Here is a 15,238-nt window from a genome sequence, read left to right as displayed (position 1 = left end):
CTTGTCGTTTTTGTGATTTTAGTGGTGAAACTTTATCAGCAAAGTATGAAACTGCAGGGAGCCACAACAATCAGGTCAGGGAGATAAAGGAAAAATAAAATGTAAATATGGTCATTACAGAATATCCCAGAATCAAATGTACTTATGTTTGCAAACAATCTATCACAAAGTCAAAGTATATAGCACTTATTCAATTAATGTATGATTGTTATAAATAAAAACTCCTTAGTTTGTAAAGTAGGCTGTTTGACCGGTCCAAGTTATTTTGTACAACCTGGCATCCCAAAGGCTATCCTAATAGTGGCTTTAACTGATTTTTGAGGCATTAATAACGTTTTTGAAAAATGTATACTTAATCTATTTGTTAGAAATAAACACTTAATACGATTGCTTGATTAGACAGTGCATTATATGTATTTGTGTCCCTATAGTTGACTATTCCCTGCTGTAACACAAAGAAGAATTGTGATTTGAAATTTCATTCTGTTTTAATTTCACTAACAAAGTGTTTGTGTGGGTCTTTTTTATTGGTCTCAGTAGATTCAGACATCAGCAACATTTTTCAAACATAAATAGACCTTTAAGTGATTCAAATTCAAGGACATAAACATGTTCAGTGGCTCGATTTAGAATTTATTGCAAACATATGAAGGCTTGTCAGTCTACATTACACTCATTCATCATATTCATTACTTTCCAGCTTGTAAGTGCAAGCGCAGCACTCTCTTCTCCTTTCAAGGCATTTCTCCGCTGTCATCCTGACCTCTGTCTTTTCTGGGGCAGTCACAGTTGACATCAGGCATCTCATTGAAATACACGCCCTTTTTCTTTGAACATTCATAAATACACTTATCTCAGACCATCTCACCTTCCTTTAACACTCTTTCTTTTTACAAAATCAAGCTTTGATACACTCGGTTCATAATATGTAACTGCAACGTCAGAAGGTTTTTCTTTTAAGGGACATCTGGAAGAATGATTTTAAACAAATTATATTATCTATGTTACAGTGCAACAATGTTTATTTTTACAATTAACAATTCCATATAGTACTCGTGCTATCACCACCAGTGTTTACAGCCATTCATGGCTGTCAGTGTTGATGACCAAAGAGTGACAATCCAAGTGCATTAAGTACATTATTATTCGCAGACAAAGGTCTTAAAAGGAACTAATAGAATACATGTGGATTTTATGTTCATGACAACATATGATTAACTAGCTTACTGTAACTTATAAATTATAATATAATTGTTTTTATGATAGTCTTCACAGGGTTTAAAAAGGATATGTGCTTTCAATAAATCACCTGAAATAAGAGAAAATGTGTTTTATCTTCCACATTTGGACAGCTTGCTCATCAAACACACACATTTAAAGGAGGTAGTATATCATATCTCTCAATTTAGATTTCTTCATAATTCCACTTTTTTCTTTTACTTGGAAACTTGGCAACATTTCTGGTTGGATTTTTCTTAAAGAAAATTCTGCAAAACAGATTCATAATATCAAATTACATGACTGTTTTATCTGTACTGCTCTCAACTGCCTCAGGCGCACATTCATTTAAAAGTATAATCAAATATACTTTCATTAAGAAGAAAAATGTTTTATGATTTAAATGTACAATTTAAGTTACATTTCACCTCAAAATGCTTTATATGTTTTGACATAAACTTGCTCTAAAAAGCAAACCATGTCCAATCTACTGCACAGTCAACACATCTTTCAAATCACTGCATGAATTTATATAATAAAATCCACTCATAGGGCAATTTATATAAAGTCTGTTGTCACAGACTCATTAAAAACATGTATTTTACAGAATTAAGGTACATAGACTGACCAGCAGCTCCAAATACCTTTAATGTGTGTTTAGATTCGAAACATGCTAAAAAAATTACCAATCTACAAGGGATGCTGGTATAACTGGGTCTAGCAGAATGTCCCACTGCTTATTCAAAAGGAAACAAAAATAGCCCCAGACTCATTTTAAAGAAAGCATGAGTATGTTTGTCATCAGTTGATATGTCATTTAAATGAAAATACACATTTCAACTAGAGGTCAAGGGTATTAAAACAGAGAAACGGACATTGCTGTGTTTAAAGTATAAAGACACACCCAACACATGTAGTCTGTACACTGCCGTCTACAGTGAAGTAACATGACTCCTTGTTGTACGCTCACAGAATACTGAAATGCCATACATAACTTACAGCCATGAACACGGACACATTCAGATGCACACGCACAAACTCCCGTCTCGTTACACAGAAAAGTGTAAAATGAACCAACACCAATAGAGGAAGTTATCCCCTATATGTTTCAGCTGGCTTTAGACCCAACATTACTAAGGAAGTACTGTCCTAAGTAAACTGTTACAGTCTCAGCTCAGCTATATTCGAGCAACACACTTAATGTGTTTTTATAAAAAAATTCTCCAACATATTATTTAAAATATCAACAATCACTTCTTCATACAGCATATAAGTTGTGCAAGTATAAGCAGTATTTCGTGAGTTTTGACACAGAGGTTTCACATACTTCAAGTAGAACAGCAGCCACAGACTTTTATAAAAAAACATGGAAATGTTCAAGTGAATGTGGAAAATTAGTGTTGGAGAGTCGGATATTATACATAGCTACAGTATGTCAGATATTTTTTACCATTTAAGAGGGGCATCATTTAAATATATTATTTTGACTGAACTTTTGGTGATAATTACTTCTTAATCTGCATTTAAAATTCACTGCAGACCAATGGTCCCTTTCCTTAGAAAATGGTGTTCAATATTATAGGTTGTATCTACGTAAGTAAATATCAAATTAAAGCAAGACTATGTAGCCTTTGATAAGTAGCGGCCGCTGTGGCCACAAGAAGCAATGACAGGAACATGGCACATTGATTAAAGATGTCTTCTGTTAATTGTTTTACAGACATCCAACCATTCATCAATCTAACTAACCATTTTCTACTGGTTATCTGTTTTTTTTTTTACACCCTCCAAAGAAAACCCATTTCGGCCGCTTGAATACTCCATATTGCTCTTTCGGTATTGACACACCCTTAATGACCATAGGTAAGATTAGAAACGAAGAGAGGGGTAAAGACTTATAAGGACTTCAAGTCAGAGTAAACAGTCTATCTGTTTCCTGCTGAGATTCATTGCCTCGGATTAAGAGGTGCTAATCCTCCTCCCAGAGGCTTCATACTCGACTGCTAACTATTCCAATGAGAGCTGAATGTTGCAAACTTAAGATGCCATCAGAACCAAGAGTATCACAAACGGGATAGATGGCAAACGCATCCCTGATGGAGGCCGACCCCCATTGGAAACACGTTCTGATAAAGCTGGCAGAACCACCACATCAACAAAAAGCAGAGATCCAATCCTGAGGCCACATCTTGGCCGTGTCTAGAATTCCTCTCAATGAATAAATGCCAACGCCAGTGACCTTCGTTAGCAAAGTATTTCCCCGTTACTTATAACTCTGCCTCTTCGATGGGTGATCTTTTCGGTCAGGTTCAGGAGTTCTGCAAAGTGGTACTTCAACTGTCCAACAATATTGTTAGCCTGGGTTAGCAGTTGTAATCCATCGCTGAAAACAGCCTGGCCTAAACCCTGCTTCGCCCTCCAGAGATATCTGACAGTTTGACAGAACCTCTATGAGGATAATACAAAATTGTTCTCCGTGGCCAACTCAGAATCCTCCCACAACGAAGCTCACAGAAGCCCCAGTCTTTTGAGCCCCCTGAAACCTGCCTTCACCATTCAGGGAGCCTTTGGCCATACAAGCCCAACACCTGTGCAGTCACTTTTGCAAAGGAGGCTTTCAACATGGTCCATGTTAACTCAATTTACGAAGCCTTTCCTGGGATGCAGAACAAATCTCTGCGAAGTACGAGTTGTAACGATACCTCCTTAATAATGGCTTTTTGTAATCAAGTTATTCATTGTGTTGGAGTAACCAAATGGGCAAAGAGGCTTGCTTTTTTTGGTAAAACAAAGAAAGTTTTATCTGTGACATCCTATTACGTAACAGTAACACAGCTCAAGTTATTAGCTAACATGGCCAATAGAGATGGTATGAGCCTATCCTGACTATAGTGCATTCAGTAACATTGTATTTATTGCTCATGATTCCTACTTTTCATATTTAAGTGAAGGATATGCTCTGTCTTTAAAAAGTTACATAGTCTCGCTTTAAAGACATGGTAAAATTAAATTCATAATAACAAAATAGTGGCTTGGCCGAAAATAAAACAGATCTTTAGAAGAGGCCTGCCTTGTTTCCTTTTGAATAGACATGTTGCAGGGCCCAAAAAGCATTTCAAAAGTTCTAGACAGCAGCTGAATGGAAAGTATTACAAAGCAGATACATATAGCAACATGGCAGAGCATCAGCCAGAGTACATGGCGTATTGCATTTACCTCTAAAAAGTGCTGCGATGCATACAGTTTCCAGAAATGTCTGCTTCAATGATAAACAACACAACATAGAGGGGACAGAAATGTTTGTGGCTGAAAGTTGTCCTGGGAAGTAGATCGCAGGTGACTGGGGTGAAAACTGCCCTCACGATGAATGAAGGCAGATCCTTCTGTGTAGATGTCTAGAAGTGACATAAAAGAAGACATAAAACATAAAAGGGTGTTAAAGTCAGAAGAATGCAATTAAAAGGTGGATTTACAGAGGAGGAAACATGAGTTAGTTTTGGTCCAGTTAATGATAAAAGTCCTTCTAAGCAATTGTACATTTTCCGACTGTACTTCCTGGTTCTGAACCAGGTGACCAGATTCAGCCGATTCAATGCTGGGGGTACGCTACTCGATTTGTTTACGTAGGAGTGCTGGAGGTCAGAAGTGCTCTCCACCTCCTCCTCCCCCTTTAGGAAAAAGCAGAGGGGGAGGCGGCTATAAAAAGTTGACCCCATCTCAGCCCCACAGACTCTCTTCCAAGCTGGAGCTGCAGCAGCATCTGATCTCTCCGAGCAGCTGTCCTCTCCCTGCATCAGCACAACAAATACTTTACATTGCCTGACCTTTTCCTCCTGCATCACTATCCCAGCCATGCCCCTACGTCCCACCGACGTAAACGCCCCCACCATCACCACCATTTACACTAGCATGCACGTACGCACCCATCGCACGCACGCACGCACGCACGCACGCACGCACGCACGCACGCACGCCCACACACACACACACACACACACACACACACACACACACACACACACACACACACACACACACACACACACACACACACACACACACACACACACACACACACACACACACACACACACACACACACACACACACACACACACACACACACACACACACACACACACTCACACACACACTCACACACACACTCACACACCCTGGTTTCACACTACTACTGAACCCCACACTAAGCCCCTGCCTGCCACGCACCCAGCTGACATGTATCTCTCATGCTCAGGCAGTTGTATTATTGCACTGGCACATTAGCTGAGAATGGACTGTGACTAATTGTAAATGTGAGGATATATGAGTGTGTATATGAATGAATTTTAACTTTTTTTGGTTTGAAGAATACGAGAGAGAGAAATACTACTGTCTGTCTTTTTGTATTTCTTCCCACATGTCTGCATTTCATTCTTTCTGTATTTTTGGCCTGCCTGTTTGTCCATTTAGAAAAAAAACACTAATGCCTTCGAGTTCAGATAGATGGATCCCACACGTCTACTAGATGATTACAAATTACCAGCAGGGAGAATAGGGCACATTATTCTCTATTATTAAACTTGATATGTCACTTGTTTAAATAATTCATAATTAAATTAAGTTCAAGGCTTTATTGTCATTTGCACATTAGCTACAGTAGATATGGCAATGAAAAAGGCTCTTCCAACAGTGCAACATATATATAGGATATAGAACAAATAAAACAGATATAGTGCAAGTAAATACAAATAAAGCTGTTTACTAACACAGTCTGTAGACTTATAGCCAGAATCAATCACACAACAGTATTGAACATAATTAATGCATGAATTAATGGTGATACAAATACAGCTGTAAATATTTCCTTATTATTAACTAATACAGTTTTTCATATTGTTGTTTTGATTACTAGCACTATGCATGCAGTCACTAGCTTGAACCTTGAACCTTACTGGGAAACTTTAAAGAATGTGATTAGGTAAACCTTTGCTTTTTCTGCTGCCTTTTGAGTTCTACCAGGATCTGGAACTAATAGACAAAACACATTGGGGGAGTACTAATTGCGGTGGTTAAATTGTGCGTACATATGATTTTAGCATGTATCTTAGCTCAGCTTGTGACAGTTAAAGACATTGAAAAGCAAAATTGTTCTTTCCAAATGTCACTTAACTTCTCTTGTGAACCATATATTAAAATGTGCATGGTATAAGAGCAGTAGATATTTAAAACAAGTGATAAAACCCCATTAGACTGAAAAAAGTTTGGTAAATAGCCAACTAGCATTGAGCCCAAGTCACAGCAGAGGCTGACACAGTGCAGCTAAATGTCAAGTTGGAGCTGATGGATGTTAACACTGAAAAAGTACCGCTGAGCATGGCACGCCTGACTCAAGTAACAAAGTGACCACGGTTACTGCGGTTTTTAGATTTCTAACACTAGTGCTTCTAATTAAGTGCAAACATTTTCCTGATTTGGAGTAGACACAAGTTTGAAACTGAAATGAAACATTGCTTTCAAGAGCAATTTCATAGTTATTCAAGATAATCAACATACTAAGCAATGATTTAAATTAAATCCCTGAATCAGAACAATTCTCAAAGAAATGTATCATCAGCGAAGTTTGTTCATTAACTCGAATAAAACTGACTTTTTAAACTACATACTTTACAACTGTGGACCATTAATGAGTCATCTATAGAAAAGCAAGGATGTTCCAACTCATTAAGCCAGGGGAAAGTTTTCATGAGATGTCACAAACACGGAACAAACACGTTATTGAACTGCAATGCTGCTATGCAAGTAATTAACTGATTCCTAACGCTGATTAAGAATAACTAAGGTGTCACTGACGGTACTACTTTCTTGTGACACTTAGAATAAACCATGTAAACAAACTCGTCTCACACTATCAAAATAGCCCGACGATGTGTAATGCAGAGAAAAAGGAACTCAACCGACTCGCGCCGGGCCAAGGCTGAAAATCCCAGCATGCTCAGTGGAGTCAGGTTACCTGTCATGAAGCTACTGCATGTCTATTAACACTGACATGCCACTGCTGAAGCAGTCGAGCTGTACGGCCGATCAAGCATCATTGCCACATAAAACTATAAAAACTCATGTTATACATCGGGATCTTTACGCATGTCCACGCAACTGTGTGAGTGTTACATTGGTGCAAAATGAGAGCAAATTCAGCATCAAAATATCAAAGTCTATCAATTTCACTGCCAATTAAGGGCATGGATTATTTATCAACAGGTGTAGAAACTGGACCAAATACAAATGTATGCTTACTTCTAGCTCCTTGTTCAAGCTCATAAGCAAAGTTCTGCGAAAAAATGCCAATTTTGGATGAATTAAAAGCAGAACCTTGTTTGATCTTTGTTATTGTGATAATGTTTCAATCAGAGGCATTTTAAATGGGACTACCTTTCTTTATTACACAGCAGTGCTTAGTGCAGTCAATTTAATCTTCAGGTTTTAATGGATTCAGTTGATAGTAAGTGTGCATCACTACAGAAAATATGAGAAGAAATGTAAAGGGAAATGTGAGTGTGTGCTCACTTGCTTACATGTATGATGCGATGTTTGGTCACCGATGCTCCACTACAAAGCTCATTGTTGTTCCATCAAAGGAGGGTGGTGCGATGATTCTTGGACCTTGTTGCGTAGTGATGCTGATAACTGGCTTCCTGTCGGAGCTCGCTGCACTTCCTCTGGTGGTCACATATCCCAAACTTACAGGAAGCTGCAGTGGCACCTGTGATGCTCCCCCTGTTGCGCTGTAATACGCACTCTCTGCGCCTGATGGATTCATTTCTGGCATAGGGCTTTTTGCAAATTTTACCTTTTCTGCACCTGCATACTCAGGGTGACATGGTGACTGTGGCAACACCGCCTGGGCTGTCAGAGTGGGTGAGGGGATGAAGCCTGGGTAGACCATGTAGGTGGGGGCGAATGCTCCTGAGTTCAGGGCCAGGGGGGACAGCGAGAGAGGCACCGGGCTGACAGGTGCCACAGGAGAATGGGACATGGGTACATCCACATACTGGCCTGTCTCAGGGTCGAATAGTCTCTTTGTGGTGGTCTGTATAGGAGTATCCACCAGGTAATAATGTCCAGTTGTGGGATCCAAAAGCATCTTGCGCTGGGTTTGGGGGAACGCCTCTCCTGTAGGGGACACAGTCGGGACAGATGGAGAGAAACACAACACCTGCTGCTGTGCTTGAGGCCCTGTTGTGGCTGCGTGGTGGTAGATGCTTGAAGTCGGGTACTCCATAATTAACGGAGATCTTTTCTGCTCGGCTGTCTTCCTGTCCTCTGTTTTGATTTGGCTTGAAACATGCTCTCGATTCAGCAATTTGATTTGATTCATATACCCCAGCCCCGGGATGGTTAAATAGTTCTCAGAGTCGGAGCAGGCCGGTGCGACAGTGGGATTAGTGGGAATGATTTTGACCTTTCCCTGCTCCACCTGGCCGTGTTTGGGAGGCTCTATTTTCACAGAGAATGGAGCCACTGGTGTCTTCGGGCTTTTCATTGTTGAGGATGTTTGCAGCGCAGAGCTCTGAGGAATAGGTTTTCTGACTGAACTTATGCTGACCTGTGCCTTATTGCCCAAATGAAGGACACGTTTGTTGCTAAATGTTTTATTTAGCTGTGGTTGTGTTTTAAACGTGTCATCGTCATATGGAACATGTATGATGTTCAGAGCTCCTTTATCTTCCTGAGACTGAGGAGTCCTGTCAGTAATTGTCTCCAGCTCCTCTGCTCCATGCTCCTCCCTGGCAATAAGTGACATCACATGGCTGTCTCTGATTGTTTGTGGAGCTTGAGTTTTACGCTTCCACTCATTTCTGTCAAAAACATAAAGCTGCTCCATTGTTTTGACTGCAGCTTTAAGCTTCTCTAGTGCGGCCTGCTTTGGTATTTTAGGCTCATTTCTCCTTTCAGCCGTCTCACATGCTAACTTCTCCTGCCTCTGTTTTGTCAGTTTGGTTTCAATTTTTTGCTGATTGTCTATCTGGTCAGGGTGCTTTGATACAACAAGTGGCGCCCTACTGGCGGTGCAATGTGATGGTGTATTCTCCTCTGCTTGTATCTGTGACACCTCAGCTGCTGGTTGTTTGACATTTGTTTTTACTGATTGACATTTAATCACAATAGGAGCTGGTAATACATGCTTAACCGGCTCCTTTGTGGCCTCAAGTCTATCAGCTGCTGCTGTTGAACATTTACTCTCAATATGATCTAATGAAACAAAGCGATAGGAACTTTTTACCAATTTACGGACATCTCTGACCTGATATATGGGGGTCTGAAACTTACATTTGGTATCTCTTATGTCTCTAACGGTAAAGTTGGGGATTTTGTCTGAAGCAGACACAACGTGACATTTGGCCTCACCTGCTGCTCTAAATGTGTTCACGGTGTTGAAACTTATTTTTGGGGTTAACAGGTTGGCAATGTTCAGTGTACATCCTTTATTTTCTTTCACACTCCTCAGGCATATTTTTATCTCAGGGGTTTTTCCTCCCTTTATATTGTCTTCTTTGCCGTATCCACTATTGCCTGTGATAAACTCTTTTTCACATTTAAGTTGGCTTGACGAATCCTCTGTACAATCATTCTCTTTTGAAAGGAGCTGGCAGTTTGGAACAAAAAGGAGTTTTGTGAGCATGCTGCTGTTGTCTTGTCCTTTTTGTGTGTCTGTCGCAGGTGTGGGTTCAGCCTCATTCACTGTCTCATCTCTTAGTAGATTAAATGCACTACTCTCACTGTGGCCGAGCAATGCGTTTACAGGCCCCTGATGTCTCTTTTCTGAATCATCTGGGGGTTTGTTGCATTTCTCTAAAGGCTCACAGGAACAAGGTCTGCTGCCATCCAGGCTCTGATCATCAGCAGAAGTAACAGTGCAGCCTGAGCCTGAGTCGGATGCCTGTCTTTGAAAGCATCTCCCATGACTTCTGTCTTTCATCCTGTCCTGGTCTTTGATTTGAAAACTTGGGGAAAGGGCTGGGTGTTTATCACGAAGTTCACCCCTCTCCATTTTGCACTCCTGCTCAAACTGCATCTTTTTAGAAAGCACATTGGTCAATAGACTTGATGCAAAAACTGCTCTTTTGTGTGTATCATTCGTGCTTTCTGTGTGATGATATTGTATCTCACACCCTGACCTGGCCAGCACAGTCCCAGTAACCTCATTGGATCGTGCTTTTTTTGAACATTTTGGCCGTCTGGTGTTTTCGGGTGCGTTCACATTGCAGCGGAAATTCAGCATGACTCCACGCTGCTTTCGTTGAACAGGATCGTTTAGCTGGATATTTTTACTAGAAGAGGATGATTGCTCAGAAGCTGTTCTCTTGTTCTGCGCGTACACATTGGTTTGTTGAGCTTTCATGCCGGTAAAAGACTTACAATGCCTCTTACTGTCCACAGTCTTATTCATTTCCAAAGTTGAGCTGGAAGTCTTGTGCGCAATTATGCTTCGCCCTCGTCCCCGTGAAACATTTCCATAATTCCAGTCCACATAAGCTGACCACTTATTTAGCCCATATTCCGACATAGAAGACTCACTCGAGGTGCTAAGATTAATGGCGTCAAAGTACGGACATGCCAAGCTCCGGAAAGACTTGGCGGTTAAATTACGCACCTCTTTGTCAGCGTCGTCCAGCTCGCTGATGGAACTGGACGCTCCGCTGGAGTACTCATTAATATCTTTCCGTCCCAGTTTGGAAGCAAGGTGCTGACGGCCCGGAGCGGGGATGAAGGGCCCCACTCTGCCGCCAGAGCTCACCAACGAGAGGTGACTCCCGTCTCTGAAGTGTTTCGTGTTGTCAAAGACAGGTTCGTGCACAGCCCTGGAGGAAGTTTTAATTGATAAATGAATTTTCCCCATATTAGCGTCTCCACTGTGGTTTTTGAACACGCTTTCATCTGAGCTGGCACATTTGTCCGAGTCACAAAGATCACTATCATCCTGCTCGCTGCTGACAACTGCTCCTGACTGCACTTTCGGTTGGCTCCTGCCCCCCAGAATCAAAATCCCCTCCTGTGAATCATCGCTTTCAAAAGACGCGTAATCCACAAAAGAATAGACAAGGTTGTCGTCTTCAAAATCCCAACAGGTCCCTCGCCCCAGGTCGTAATCTACGTCGTGGTCGAGCTCGGTGAGCTGGATTTCGTGCGTCGTGATATAGTGGGACTCGTCCTCCACTGCGTCGGAGCCGCACTGGTCGGAGAGCCCCGCGCTCGTGCCATCATCAGACTCCGTCTTGCTGTTCAGATACATGTCGGTGTACTGGAGCTCATCGCGCTCACTGCGCACAGGTTCACTGCACTCACTGGGGTCGGCCTGGCGCTGAACCTCACTCTCCTGATCGGTGGTGGGAAGTTTGATTTCCATAGGCGGCTCACCAAAAACAGGCTCGGGGACGGGGGGGGTCCTCTAACTTCTCTCCAACTAAGTCATCTGAAATGATTTCACCCTCATCGTCGTGCTCCCCTTGCTTTGAATGCTCACATTTGATAACTGACAGCTGGTTTCCCTCGCCAGTGAAAGTCACTTTCACTGTTTTCGCCCCGTCCGGTTTCATGTCCAGGTCCACATAGTTAGACACCTCGCTGATTTGCTCCGTGGTGTCCTTATGCTTGTCCTCTGGGAGCAGCTTCCTGTGAAGTAAGGTGTCATCTCGGTAAGTGAGAGTTTCCTCCGCTGCTTCCATTTAGTCCGGTCTTACCGTCAGGTGGTCCTCGTTTACGATGTTACCCCGACACAGGACGGAAAACTCTGCATGGCTGCAGGGGCGAGGGGGACGGAGAGCGAGGAGGGTGAGTGGGTGAGAGAGGGAGAGAGAGTGAGAGAGAGAAAGAGAGAGAGAGAAAGAGAGAGAAAGAGTCCCGATGAAAAGTTTATAATCAAATATTTTGTATCTATTGTACATGAAAAGCGAGGTCTTATGCAACTATCCTCCAAAAAGTGCTAAGAATCAGCACCATTACTAGAAGAACAGTTCCCCATATCAATTCCTCAAAACGGCTTAAACACATTTGAGAGACATTGTTGCATTTCTTAATAATAATAGGAAATGAAAATCCCCAAATGAGTTCATTCTTTGTAACACAACACTTTATTTAACATTTTTAAGAAATTAAATCTGGTTTATAACGTTATAAACAGTTTAAACTCGTATTGGTATCACATGGGGTTGACACACTGTTCTCATTTTGACATTTAACAATTAGCAATAATTCATGTATATCTGTTTTAGTTGCATTAATGCACTTACTGATGAAGGTATTAGTTTAGTTTTTCAATTGAGTTAGTCTACTATTTAGTATTGCAAAGGGTATTTGTGTGTTTCATAATACATAACAAAATAAGCTTAACATGACTGAATCTACTAATAATACAGTCAGTTAAATGGGCACAGGCACTTCATGGTGTGGATTATGACGCTTTAACAATACTTTCTATAAACTATTATACCACATGAAGTCATCTTGAATGCAACATCAAATGGTAAATATACCTAACTGCGGTATGCAGTCACAAGGTGTTTAGTTGAGCCCAAACTGAAGGCTGGGTTTGAAAATTGTTGTGGTCCAAGTAACGGAACCAGAAATAGGGTATTGGGGAGTGGGGTACAGGCACTTCATGGTGTGGATTATGACGCTTTAACAATACTTTCTATAAACTATTATACCACATGAAGTCATCTTGAATGCAACATCAAATGGTAAATATACCTAACTGCGGTATGCAGTCACAAGGTGTTTAGTTGAGCCCAAACTGAAGGCTGGGTTTGAAAATTGTTGTGGTCCAAGTAACGGAACCAGAAATAGGGTATTGGGGAGTGGGGTACGGGCATTGCCCCCCCCCCCCCCACACACACACACACATACACACACACACACACACACACACACACACACACACACACAACACACACACACACACACACACTTAGCGCCCCTGCATACAGGTCAAATTGTTACTGTATATCAAGGACTGTGTGCACAGATTGGTCAATGTACTAAGCTACTTAATGTTGGCACTCGTAATGTTTGTAGATGTGAGAATGCCATAGTGCTCTGCCCTCTCACAGCTGCCTTTCCTTGATTGAGAAAAATATTCCCCACCAGCCAGTCAGCTCAAAGAATTTACTACAAGTTCATGCAGTCATCTGTAGATTTTGTGTCTAATCTGTTGAGAATGTGTTCCTGCTACCACCATTGGGACACTTGGTCTCCCTTGCCAACAGTAAATAGATGGATGTTTGATAATAATTTAGTTTGCAATCAGGGACAATACTGATTAATGCTCTCACGCACAGTAATGATCCAGTTATTAGAGCACTGTCTAAGTGTTGAAGACACAAGTGTTGTTTCTGGACGGGGCCCCAGATTGGTGGTATGCAGCGGGGAGGGGTTGGGCTAACAGTTGCTGCGTGTGGAGGGCACACTGACAGCACTATCAAGGACAGAGGCCACCAGTATAAAGCCTTTGTCACCCTCAAATCCCACTTTTACCCTCTGTGTTAGCCTCTTAGAAACAGTCAGATGTTTTGTGCAGTGGTCGAAACAAATTGAATACATTTACTAGGGCACTGTACTAACTTTACGTACGATTTTGAGGTACTAGTGCTTTATGAGTTGCCATTTTAAGCTACTTTATACTTTTTGTTTTAGATTAATTTGAAGGCTGTAGTCCCTTCATTTATTGTATTTAAAAACAGATGTTTAAATTACATTTTTAATTTCTAACCTTTGTGGCTTGTGTCCCCTTACAAACAGGCAGTGTCTTGTTAGAAAAAAGTTCAGAAAAGTCCAAGAAGAATTATACAATTTCAAGTGTTTCTCTCTTCTAATCATCCAATTGACCTCTCACATTTATCTTGCAACCCTTTGAAGCCGGTCCTTAGGTTTGGAAACTACTGAATAAAAAATACTTAACAGTTTATGAAGTATTTAAAACGCTGCAGCTACAACAATAAAAAGCTACTTTGTATATCAACGCATCAATAGCAATATAATGATGTACTGTATAAAATATCGTGTTTTTCTGTAGAACACGGTGTTTTATTTTTATACTTTAAGAAGCCTATTTAGCTGATGATCATCATTTACTAAAGTATAAGATGAATCCAGGACTTTTACCTGAGTTTTACTTGACTGAAGTGCAATATATTTAAAGGTTGGGTATAGGAAACATTTGATTCAATGATTGATGTCAGGCTGCGAGTATTTCAACAAATATAACAATACATCTTTCTAAAATACATTACCTAACTGAGGATTGGATAACTCTGTATGAGTGCCTCTGCTGCATTGCAAAGATAAACAGCAGTACTACTAAAGGTCATGGCTCAAGCTAAGGTTTCACATTAAAGACATATATACCCATAATCGCTTTTAAATGACATACCAGTGCTGGCCTTTTAATACATGTTTTCAGTCGAACGTTCAACTTTTTATAGCCAATATACAAATGAACATAAAACACGATTTCAATCAACATTTATTATTTTATAACCACCTCGTTTATATTGTGGTGGACATTATTTCATAATAAATCTAATGTGGAAAATCAGTGCATGTATTTCCTTGAAGTGAGAGCCTTTTAAGATTGTATTATCTCCTTTCTGTGCCAAAACATGAACATACACCCAGGTTAAACTGACCTCCACAAAGCTGATACATTTAGGCAGCTATTTAAAAATGGACAGCACTCACGCAAGCACGTTGAGATCAGTTTCTTACAGTGGCTACATTAAAACAGCAGGTGTTAAATCATGAGCACCATTAATCAATGACAAGAAGAGTCAGTGTGAAGACCTTTTCAACCCTCGCTCCCTCCCTCAAACGCATCAGAGGTTGATACATCATACACAATATGTACTTGCTCTAAAAATATACAAGGATACATTTAACAGTAACACAGCAAATCTTCCAGCGTTAACAAGTGTTGATTTTACAGTGACAGATTTTCAGGGTTGACAAGCGTTGGTCAGAGAGTTAT

General features: G+C 40.8%; 1 protein-coding gene across 1 annotated transcript; it reads right to left on the bottom strand.

The window, feature by feature from the left end:
- Positions 1–1,419: 1,419 nt before the first annotated feature.
- Positions 1,420–11,980, bottom strand: LOC117538041 (uncharacterized protein C4orf54 homolog). Its single transcript, XM_034203544.1, has 3 exons — positions 11,682–11,980; positions 7,791–11,644; positions 1,420–4,613 (listed from the first exon to the last, which is right to left on the bottom strand). The coding sequence occupies exons 1-2, from the start codon at positions 11,940–11,942 to the stop codon at positions 7,811–7,813; spliced, it is 4,095 nt and encodes a 1,364-aa protein (XP_034059435.1). The 5' UTR covers positions 11,943–11,980; the 3' UTR covers positions 1,420–4,613; positions 7,791–7,810.
- Positions 11,981–15,238: the final 3,258 nt, after the last annotated feature.

Source organism: Gymnodraco acuticeps, unplaced genomic scaffold, assembly GCF_902827175.1.
Source record: "Gymnodraco acuticeps unplaced genomic scaffold, fGymAcu1.1, whole genome shotgun sequence".
Lineage (NCBI taxonomy): Eukaryota > Metazoa > Chordata > Actinopteri > Perciformes > Bathydraconidae > Gymnodraco > Gymnodraco acuticeps.
Note: the sequence above shows the minus strand (reverse complement) of the source record. Positions and strands in the feature narration are given on the sequence as shown.

Excerpts from the sequence above, each read along its gene's own strand:
- LOC117538041 (XM_034203544.1), bottom strand. The coding sequence starts at position 11,942 with ATGGAAGCAGCGGAGGAAACTCTCACTTACCGAGATGACACCTTACTT. Across the intron at positions 11,645-11,681 it reads AAATCATTTCAGATGACTTA|CCTGTTTTTGGTGAGCCGCC; the intron begins GTTGGAGAGAAG and ends CCCGTCCCCGAG.